The sequence below is a fragment of the Jatropha curcas genome, chromosome 3, assembly GCF_041381405.1.
Source record: "Jatropha curcas cultivar XTBG-Jc1 chromosome 3, XTBG_Jcur_1.0, whole genome shotgun sequence".
In the NCBI taxonomy this organism is placed as follows: domain Eukaryota; kingdom Viridiplantae; phylum Streptophyta; class Magnoliopsida; order Malpighiales; family Euphorbiaceae; genus Jatropha; species Jatropha curcas.
Genome location: NC_143153.1, coordinates 25,181,707 through 25,193,688, shown reverse-complemented (window position 1 = coordinate 25,193,688; position 11,982 = coordinate 25,181,707). Strand labels below are relative to the sequence as shown.

The following is an 11,982-nucleotide window of genomic DNA, read 5'->3' as shown; positions in this document are numbered from 1 at the left end:
GACATCGTTGTGACTTGTTTTGACTTTAAAATTTTTAGTATGAGAGTCGATCGGACGATAGTTGAAATCATTGGGTTAAAGAATGTATTTGTAAATTACTCTTTTATTCATACGTAATACTCTAAAATCCAGTAAAATCAATAATTTTATAGAATTTTTCTAAAACAATAATATTTTAAATACCATCCAATTTGTACGAACTTAAAAATTCATAATTGAATGCCATCAAATTTTATGGATGCTATACAAATTTGAATTAAATATCACAAAAAATTTTTTGAGAAAAAATATCACAAAATTTAATAAACTCTAAAAAATCTAAATTGAATACGTTTAAAATTTTTAAATCTAATAGAGTCATAATTCAATATACCCCATAGCGTAATCAAATCATCCATCTCATTACTTGCCCATTTCATCTTCACCGTCAATCTTAACTCCACCACTTAACTACCATTTCAGCTCCAACGTCCATTTCATCTCCATCATTCACCTACCCATCTCACGTACCTTACCATCAACAACGCCATCTTCATCCCCATCCCAACTCCATGTGCTAATTCTTCTCTTAGTTGTGACTACACACACAAATTCTTCTCTAGGCATATCTATCATACAAAAACGAGATAAAATTTCTTTTGTTAAGAAGAAAAGTAGCTTGATTTGAAAACATAATAGAGAGGAGAAATTTATGTGATATTTAATTTTTTATTTTTTTTTCATTTGAAAATGACTAGATATTATATGTTTTTGCAATCAATTAATAGGATTAAATTATATAGGAGAAAATGACTAGGATTAAATTTTTTTTACCATTAATCGTCTAATAATATTTTTAATCGACCAATAAAATAAAAAATTTCCTAAGTATTAATAGGATTAAATTATTTTTAATTTTATTTTTTTAAAAATTTGTAGGGGTATTTTATGAAATCCTCGTATTTTTTATATATACTATAAATATAGATATAGATAGATATATTATAGATAAAACGTTTAATTTTTTTTCTTTTTTGATAAAGAATGTTCATAAAGTCATTTAGAGATAGTTAGAAAAAATTAAAAAAAATAAAAAATTCGAATTGATTTGATATGCAATTCTAAAGCAATTTACAAATGATTACATTTCATATTCGCTTTTCCATAATATAATTTATAATTATTAAATAATTTCACTTAATTAATTAATTTTAATTGAAAAATAAATGTATTAAGTAACTTTTCTAATCAATTAATTCGTTTAAAGTCTACCAATTTGTCTACCCGCTTGTTGACATTTAGACTAAAAACAAATTATGATTGTGGAGAAGAAAATTAGCGTTCCTTAGTCCTTAAAAATAAATAAATAACCATTGCTTGTGCTGCAAAAATCTCTGTTCTGGCATTTTTCAGTTACATTCTCCCTTGCTTATAAAGTTTCTATTGTATAGTATAGTAATTATTAATAATTAATAATTAATAATAATAACCATTACAACCATGTCCATTATTCATCTATTTCTCTCTTGACTCGCCTTCATTTCCTCATCCACACACAGCTACCAAATTGCAAAATCCCTCTCTAACTGAATCACCCTTATATACATCATAGTCCATAGATTACAGATATGCCCGAAGAAAAAGAAGAATCTACGTCTATTCCGCTCAGCCACGCCGAAAATGGCGGCGAAGAACCCGAGGATCCCGCCAAATCTCCTCCTTCCTCCTCCAATTCCTCCACTCGCGAGGTCTGCCCGCTTTCATTTCTCTACCTTCTGTTTCTATTACCCTTTTTTATCAAATATTTTTGTTTACGTTGACTGCCATTGTATGTTAGATTTAGTAATTCTTGGATCTCGATATATCGCGTGAAGGTTACAGATAATTCGTTTTTGTTCCAAAAAATCATTGAAAATTTACTGTGATTTACTCGTAAATTAAGGTTTTTGAATTGCTCTGCCTTGGTTTGATTGATATTTGAACATTTAAATCCAAAGAGACTGGTGATGCTTTACAATGAGTTCAAGAATAAAATTTCTGAACAGTAATTATGAAATTCTACAGTGGGCTCACTATGAAAATCTTTTTCGTAATTGTTGGAGTAGACAGTGGAAGAACTCCTGAGAGCTTAACTTTAATGGAGAGGAATTTCAGCGGCCAATACAATACAATCGCATTTTACTTTCCCATTTAGACGTTGAGGAATGTAGAGTTTTAAAAGCTTAGAACTATCATCAGTAAAAATGTCATAGAAAGATGGCTTAATTGTTGTCAGAAACATAATGCAGAACTGTAGGATGTGTGGAGATGGTTGTAATCAAATCTTTGCATTTTTGTGTTGAAAATACTTGGCAAATGGATTTTAAAAAGCTATTGCCTTATTGATGTTGTTATTGCTGCAATATGATTTGTGAATGGATTAATTTTTGTCAGAAACGTAATGCAGAATCATAGGATGTGTGGAGATAGTAATAATTAAATATTTGCGTTTTTGTGTAATGCAGAACTATAGGATCTGTGGAGATAGTAGCAATTAAATCTTTGTGTTTTCATGTTGCAAATGCTCTGCAAATGGATTTTAAAAGCTTTTGCCTACTTACAGTCTTGCACAAGATTTTGGTTATAGAAATGCAGAACTAATGATCTGGAAAATCATGAGTACGAGGGAAAAAAAAAAGAATATATAGAACTATTTGAAGCTTGGCACCTTGGATGTCAAAGCTGGCAACCCAGTTCATACTCTTTGTTCTGTGAAACCAAAATTCACAAGTATTTAACAATGGCAATGGATTAGTTTACATTTACCTTTATACAACCTTCCAAAAAAATTTTTTTTAAAAAATTAATGATCTTATAGATATGGGGTATTTTGTAATTGGAGAAATGTTTGCACCTTTTGTTGACTGATGTTAATTAGAGTTCACCAAAATTTTAGAAAAAACTCAATGCCCTTATGCAAATTATCAGTAAACAATTGTTTGAAGATACCAAGAACTGCAAATTTTGCTTACAAATGTTGGAAAATAATTCCTTACCCTTATGTGATCAAACAGTTTCTATAGATGTATCCATTGGACATTTGGTTTTCATGAATTTTTTCTGTTTGGAACATTTCCACGCTTTGCATGAAATAATTATTCATTATCTCTGGAAGTTATATTGATTTCAAATGTTTTGTCATAAATGTGCACAAGTTGATATTGTAACTTATCTGAAATTTCCAAGGTTTGATGTAAGTATTACCATATGGGAATGTTCGTGCAGCAGAATAAATATGATAAGGATGATGTTCACAGAGAACACACAAAACAGAATTGTTCTTCATTTACATGCTTGATGGAAATATAGAACAGTAATGTTGTCAGGAGTTTAAGATGGATGTTTAGAAAACACAATGATAAACAATTATGAAATTTATAAGGAATGAATTATGAATGTACTAATAAGAAGGTGGAAGTGGCACCTAATCTAGGAAAGTTAAGAGAAGAGAAGAAATTTGATGGGTTGGACACGTCATAATAAACCAGCAAATTCACTGGTGCAAAGGGGTGAACATTTTAAGGTGATAGGGGATAAGACCTAGGATGGGATGTGGGTAGGTGAGGAAGGGTTATAACTTGTTTGGGAAAAAGATGGACAGGGAAAGGAAAGAAGGGGAAGGCAAGAAGGGGAAATAATTATGGGACCAAGAAGAAGGCCGCTAGTAGTGTTGTTTGGAAAGCTTGGGAAAGAAAATGGAGTATAATTTCAAAGAAGTAAAATTACGCGATTGCACTTTACTTTTTATGCCTAAAAAATAGTTATGGGGCTAAAAAGTAATTTAATTAGTTTTTCCCCTCTCTTCCTCTTAATTTGGAGAGACTGTTGTGGGCCCCAAGAATCTTTTTCCACCATTTTCTTTCTTTCCCTATCATTTCCTTTCTCTTCCAAACAAAGAAAAGAAAAATATTCTTCCATTCCTTTCCCCACTTTTTTCTTTCATCTCCTCATCTCCTTTTCTACCCTTCCCAAACAGCCTCTTGGTGACTAAATGCCACTAAGAATCACTTTTAAGGTTCATTTGGATGTTGGGTCATAAAATTTCCAATTCCACAAGCAATTTCTGTTGGCATTTTGTAAAAGCATCTGAGAAGATGCTCTTTTCACAAATTAGTTTAAAGTTTAAACACATGCCGATCAAATCTAAATATGTTCACCTCAAGTTCTGTTGAAGCAACTACATAACGTTATGGTGATAGGGTTTCTAATCAAGATTCTCTCACATTAATATGGAAATTAAGTTAGATTCCGTTCTTCAAAAAAGAATAAGTTAGTTCCTCAATACTTACACACATATTGAAGTGAGATTAGCTTTCACTTGGAGTGAGCATTTAGTCAATAGCCAAAACCACCACTGATCGAATGGACTGAATTTTTTAAAGATAAAACCGAAAGCATATGAATTGAACCGAACCAAACTGAATCGGTTTGGTTTGAACTGTTCTTATGCAGATTTGGGCTTATATTTTGGTTTGATAAAAAAACTGATCTGAAAAATATTTTGGTTTGATTCTAATAGAACTGAAATAAAACTGATTCTGTCAAAGATCAAACCTAACTGGCTTGGTTCGGGATTCAGGTTTTTCCTAACCATGCTCAGCCTAAGCTTTCTCCTTTTTTCTTTGCTTTTCTTGCGCATTCAAATATTAAAGCTTGTTTTCCTTTATATGCATATTTACTGAGGTTTATGTGGAAAACTATTGTAGCAAGTTTTCGTGAATATATACCTGTTCTGTTCATTTATTCAGGCTTGCTGTTTTGTTCTCCAAAGTTGGGTCTCAAAGAAGTTCATGACTGGATGGTAAGAAGTGTAACTATTACTATAAATGTTCCAAGCAACTTTTGACCTTTCAAGCCTAATATTTTGTTCAATGGTGAAATTGCAGTGTCGTTCTTTTCCCCATAGCTGTGACATTCTTTATTACATGGTGGCTTATTCAGTTTGTTGATGGTTTCTTCAGTCCAATTTATGAACGGCTTGGCATTGACATATTTGGTAAGTTATATTTTTTTACAAATGAGCTAATGTCAAATCATACTGAAAGCTCTACTAGTTAGCTTCAATTTAACTCTAGCAATTTGTATATGTAATCCATATACCTTAATGCCTTTAAAGAAGGAAAAGAGCATCATAGAAACTGCACAAAAATGTTCAAGAAGAAAATGGATTGTAGGAGTTGATTTGTTTCTTGCAGAAGGCCTAAATCTTTTATTGCAGTTTAAAATGCTCATTCTTTACTTCAATGCTAATGCGTGGTATTCTCAATGATTTCTTCAGCTCTTTTAAGAACAGAGACTTGACTATACAAGGTTTGGCAATGAAAATTTGTAAACAGAGATGGAAATTGCTCATATATAGTATAGTGCATAATGGAGAATAGATGTTGCATTTATGTGGTCAGAAACCTGAAGAACATGAGCTATGAAACGTCATTTCTTTGGTTGGTGTCCCATGTTGTTTCTTTTTAAAAAAAAATTCTGAAAAGTGAAGACTTCCATACGAGTGTGTATATATTTATTCTTTGATAAACGACTAGGAGTGTGTACTTATTTATTTATTCTGATCTTCTATTCTTTCGTCTTCATGTGTTTCCTCCCCAGAACCAATATCCTCTTCATCCCTAAGTGTTACAAGAGTGCTTGGCTTGAACTTAGAATTAGTTATCTTTTCTTTTCTCTTTGATAAATGGCTAGAAGTCATGAATTTTCTTGCCACTTTTTTCTATTTTCCATCAAGATACAACAATATTCTTGAAAAATTATGTAGAATTATGCGGTCCCCATCCATGTGCATTCCAGCATTGCTAAATCAAAGAGGAATACCGAGTCTATTATATGGTCAACCTGGTATTTTAATTTTCCATGTGCCATGATATTAAATTATGAAGATAAAATTATTTTCTAGTGATATAATTCAGTGGTTTTGTGAGATTGATACATCATAAAGCCTTTCTGCTTCTCATGTTCTTATTTGGAAATATTTAGATTCTAGATTATTATTTTTAATCTTGTTTTATATTTAATATTTGTAATATGGCCTTTAAAAACATTTGGTCAACCATGCAGGACTTGGATTTGTCACATCTCTGGTGTTTGTATTCTTTGTCGGTGTATTTGTTTCGTCATGGATAGGGTCCAATGTTTTCTGGCTTGGCGAATGGTTCATCAAGCGAATGCCCTTTGTTAGGCACTTATATTCGGCATCCAAGCAAATTAGTGCTGCTATTTCTCCAGGTTAAATTAGACCTTCCTTTATTAATTTCATAACAGGATCTGGAAATGGAAAAGTGTTTCAACACAGGATATTGAAGTTACTTTATATGCAGTAGTAATATATTTTTTTTTCCATGGGTATTACACTTTTCCAGTGATTTTAAGAGTTAATTAATGTTTTTAATGTGAGCTTAAGAACATATTCATACTTCTGGCTTTACTTTTTCTATTTCTATTCACGGTGCTCAGATTTTATGCTATATCTGTGCTAGCAATTTTTTTATGTAATTATGAAATTTCCTGCCAAATAGTGAAGACATCAACAACTGCTGATTCTTGTGAACGATGGCTTAATTGGATCAACTTTTGATTTCTAATTGCCATGTGAAAGTCTTTGACATACTGAAAATGAATTCTGAGGTGGTGTAGACCTTAAATGTACTCATTTCTTTGGATTATGATGATGACATGGTGGACTACTTTAGCATGCAAATTGTTGTTTTCCACAAACCCAGAATCTCTTTTATTTTTTTCCCTTTCAGTTGATGAGCTTTTTCATCATCATTGAAGTCCATCTGAAAACATTGTAAATATCATGTATTTAAGATGAATTTCAGTATTGTGGAGCATTTACCTACATGCTGATATTGATATCTCTATTTCCACAGCTCAGAACACTACAGCATTCAAAGAGGTTGCAATTATCCGTCATCCTCGTATTGGTGAATATGCATTTGGTTTCATCACATCAACTGTCATCCTTCAGGTACTTCTGGTTTTATGATGCCTTTTCCCTTGCAAAGGAATCAGTTTCACCTTTCTGTATGAGTCACTTTAAGAATACTTTCCTGTTTATTTAACCCATTTATTGTGAGTATGATGTTACATGCCTATTTTGTTACTGTTACATAAACACCATGCTTTCTGAATAGGTTTTTATTTATTTTTTGTCTCTTAAGGATCAAACTTAAAAGACCTTTAGATATCAAGGATCATTATCATGTGTCAAAGAAACTTTTTATAGAATTATGCATCCCATGTCTTATATCTTTTGTTCCATGTGACTTGTAGTTGTAGGGATCTCTCTAATAATGAACCTTACCAGCCAACATTTTTTGAAATAAAGAAATGTCCTACTTTCTGCCTATCTGCTGTTTCTTGTTAAGCCATTTCCTTTGGTTACCTTTGGCACTGCTGGAGTTGGAATGAGGCTTATCAATTCCAGTTTTGCGGTATTCCGATTTTGCAGCCTGAAGTACAGAATTGAATTGGAATTAAAAACTAACCTTCGTTTCCATGGAGTTGAAAACAGCTTAGGTGTGATACGTATGTGGTTATTTTAGTTAAATTTATATTTAATATTATTAATACATTAATTAAAATATTAAAGAACATTATTGAAATATTTAATTTTTTTTTTTTTTAAATCAAAGGATGTATTATGCACACAGCACACAGACAAAAAAAAAAAAAAAATTGGCAATTGGGATGATTACTCAAATTTTTAGTTTCAGTTCTGAAGTCTTGTCCAATCATAATTGTAATTTCAGCTCAACTCAATTCCAATTCTGTGAGTCAAATGAACTCTTAGATTTTCTAATGATATGTCTCTAGTCTGAAGGAACTGTCTTAGATTTCATTTCAGTTTGAATAACTTTTCAAAATTTTCCTTCTTTTGAATTTCCCAATATGATCTCAGGATGAATGTTCCTTGGCATTAAGTAATTGATGATCTTTACCCAAATGTAATCACTTGTTCCAATTTGATTTGATGCAAAAAGAAAATTCTCTTGCCAATTTCAGCTTGCTATTTCTCATTGAGTCGCTTGTCCAAGGTCAAAAAGGTGCTTGTAAGCATTTTGTGATCTAAAAACATCTCCCTTTATGGATGTTTCTGTTTGCTTGCCGCTTTATTTGTTATTACTGACACCAACTTATCTATTTGTACCCCTTTTTACTTATCATCTATTTTTGCTTTATGTACTAGACCAATAAAGGTTCTGTTTCTAAAAATGTTTGCTTGCCTTCTTGCCTTGTCCTTGGTGGAATTTTGGGGAGAGAGGGAAAGAGGGGTGGGGAAAATGGGAGAGTCCTCCCACGTTCCCTTGCAAGTTAAATCACACCGAGAGGCATGAAAATGGAGAGGACGCCAAAATGAGGAATGAGGGGGATGGATTTGTAGAGGGGCGGTTGGGATACTTTTGGGCTACCCTAAGCATTTTCAGCCAATTATGGTAAAAGGGGGATAAATTTACTAATTAGTCCTTTTCTATTTGGATAAGTAAAAGCGCTGTACTTTAATTTGTCACTAGTAGAACATAATCATTTTCTTAATCATTCGTCTCGTATTTCTCTGTTCTCATCCAAACAAGAGTGGTGCAGTATATATTTCGGGTTTGAGAACCTAGAGTTCTACTTCTACATCAAAGGCTAGATAAATTACTTTGACCAGTCCTCTTTCTGTCTCATCCTTTCATCCTCTCCTACATTTTTTGCAAACAAAATAGTGTTTTTCTCATTCTCACTCTATGTTGCACGATTTAATCCTTGAGCTTGATAGCACCATAGTTAATATAATGTTCTTGCAGAATATATTTTGTTATTAGAACTGATTTTCTTTCTGACTTTGTACGCCATGTTTTGGTAAATTAATTTGAATTGCTTCATTGATGTTTATGGGTGAATTGCCTTCGCGATCTTGGAGTTTGAGGATTATATCCATGAGCATTTGATTTATACATTTGATGATTAATCATGCGTTGGATATTATTGCCTTTGGCTTTCAGATCATCAACCTAAAAATATATAAAGAATCATATAATTTTTTCTTGTTCTTTTCCACATTTATGATCAATATTTCTTTTTTATCTAGAAAAGGGCATCCTCAATGCATGAGACTCTTTGCGTTACAAGGATTGGGAAAGGGCTTTTATCATATCTAGTTTTTGCTTTTCTTTTATTTATTTATTTATTTATCTATTTATTTTTATTATTATTATTATTATTATTTTTTTTTGTATAAGATGCTGTTTCTATAGCTTGAACCCATGACTAAAGCAACCTTATCAATGCTTCGGGGCTAGCACTCTACCTTTCTTTTCATCTATAAATTGTATATTAAGATATAGTAAAACTATGATCAGATAAAAGAAGACAGTAAAAGTCATAGTATCCTTCATATCTGTTTAGTTTTGATTGGCTACTTAATATCACAAATTTTGAGTTATTGGTTTCATTATTATTGGTGTTTTGTGTCCCCTATATTAGAATGTGGACCAACAATTTTTGACTAAAATTATTATTAGTCATAAGGATTCTTAAATCTTATATGGTTTACTTTTATGTTATAGTGCATGTTTGAATATTGCAGCGTGCCTCTGTATATTTATTAACTGTTGCTTTAAATAAACCAATATAATTTTGTACTTATTTCTTAAGTAGTTATCACTATTTATAGTATAATTTTAGGTCGTAAGAATACAAACTGTGATATTGAAAAAGTTTTGAGATTTTTCTGAAAAGAATATCTATGTCAACACACTTGTATTGTTAGAAACAATATGAGAAAATGTGAAAATTTGTGATTCAAATAGAATGGTGGGAAAATTTTTAAAAAAGAAATACAGTTTTGTAAAACTATGTCAAGTATTACTAATTATCATGTGCAACGGAAGTTACGAAAAGGCCTATTAACTGCAATTTACAAGGTGTTAGGATTAAAAGAGATCCCTAATGTGTTAGGCTATTTTACTTTTCCCGTGCATTTATTGGCAAAGGGGTTATTTCCGCTACTTGAACCATGAACTTCTATTCACTGAGGAACAACCTTACTTTTGTACTAAGAGTGTAAAAATTGTGCATGTAAAAATAAATAAATAACATAGCTTGATGAAAGACAAGTTCCATCACTTTGTTAGATGATAATTGATGAGTCTGCCTTGTCGATTGTCATACTACTTCTGTTGAGTCAGATGGTGGTGGTTTCTGGATTACATAAAAGACTGTTTTAATATTTGTTCACCTTCATTCTAAGTTCTATATGTTTTATTCATTTTCTGGTTCATTTTCCTGGTTATCAACTGCAGAGAGATAACGAAGATGAAGAATTATGCAGTGTTTTTGTCCCAACAAACCATCTGTACATTGGTGATATATTCCTTGTGAACTCTAAAGACATTATAAGACCCAATTTGTCGATCCGAGAAGGCATAGGTATGTCTCTGTTTCTGAAATTGTCATTGCTTATATTGCATAAAATAGTGTGTCAATCTTAATTAGCTTGCATTTAAAACAGTGTATCTTTGTTTCCTGCTGTTGCTTTTGGGAAAAAATGTTTGTGGGATATATCCCGGTTTATCATCTGAATGATCCAGTTTTATGGAACAGAATCGTGTTTAAGCATCTGCCATCACCCTAATGGCGAATTAGAAATCTAGTCATTTTGTTAGATGGTATAGCTGTTATTGCCAGAAGAAGATGCCATCCGTTTGGTGAGCAATAAAAAGGAATATCGAAAATTCAAGTGGCTGAAGTGCTGCTTCATATAGGACCTTTTACTAAGTGGTCATTTAGAACCTGAAAACTATAGGAGTTAATCTTAATGAAGCTAAACCCTGCAAGAAATGTTGAAGAATACATAAAAATGATTTCTTTCATAGTCGCCTAATGCACAGACACCCCCCACCCCCCTTTCTCCTCTCCCCCCCCAAAAAAAAAGAACAAAAAAAGCAATGGTACCATGATCCTGGATGTGCATCCCAAATTGTGGTGCTTACTTGCTTTGGATTGTGGGGGTACGCAATCTGGACCTCCAAAACCAAAGTTCCCGTTTTTTGTTTTCACGTTTTCAAGTTGATTTGCATATACTTTTGGACAAGTGAAGGGCAATAAACAGCCAAAGTTGTATTAGGAATGATGAAGGAGAAGAAGAAGAGATAGAAACAAAAATGGAGAAAAGTTCGCGTGATTGGGAAGTGGAACTAGATATGTAATCCAATAAGTTATGGTGAGGGAGTAAATGAGGTTAAAACTCTGAGAGGACTCTGTTGTATTCTTTGAATTCTTTGCTGAGAATGTAGTGAATATTTTAGGTGTAGCAATTTATGTTTTTGGTTCAACAATAATTTCTTTTAATTGTTCAAAAAGAATATTATTTCTGTTCACTTTTAAACGAGTAACAAAAGGAACATAGTGAGCTACAAACAAGCCCATTGATAGACATAAGCTCAATTTTGTTTGCTTTCAAACTCGTTTATTTGACTTCATTGATAAGCATCAATGAGCTCTCGTTTCAGGAGCTGTTTTATGTGACAATAGGAACCGTTGATTTTAAGTTTCTTCTTACAAGTGTTTCTTGTAGACTGACTTGTTGCTTTTGCATTTAATATTGCAGAGATCATAGTCTCTGTAGGTATGACAATGCCGCAAGTAATTATGCCTGTGGAAAGGGTTGCAAGACAAAGTGAAAGAATTCCTTTGAACAGGATTGTATAATTGTGACAGTTATACCAGGCAAGTAACCCTATTGTTCTGTGCTAATAGTTTGTTCGTCGTCTATAAACGCCTTATAGCAGAGGAAAGTATTGTATTCCCAATGCGTCTTGTAATTATTATTTTTTTTTTTTTTCCTTTTCCCTTGGAGGCTAGACAACAAAATCTTGAGCATCTTTGTTTACCGTTATATGCACTTATGTTTGGAAACAAATGAAATATCAAATCCGTTTTATTTGCATAAATGAATTTAAATGAGGT

At 32.3% G+C, this 11,982-nt stretch overlaps 1 protein-coding gene across 1 annotated transcript; it reads left to right on the top strand.

Moving 5' to 3' along the window:
- Positions 1–1,440: 1,440 nt before the first annotated feature.
- Positions 1,441–11,966, top strand: LOC105636585 (protein LIKE COV 2). The gene is made up of 7 exons (XM_012219896.4): positions 1,441–1,727; positions 4,767–4,819; positions 4,905–5,014; positions 6,085–6,252; positions 6,900–6,997; positions 10,317–10,443; positions 11,624–11,966. Exons 1-7 carry the CDS (start codon positions 1,608–1,610, stop codon positions 11,722–11,724), a joined length of 777 nt encoding a protein of 258 aa, XP_012075286.1. The 5' UTR covers positions 1,441–1,607; the 3' UTR covers positions 11,725–11,966.
- The last annotated feature ends 16 nt before the right edge of the window (positions 11,967–11,982 follow it).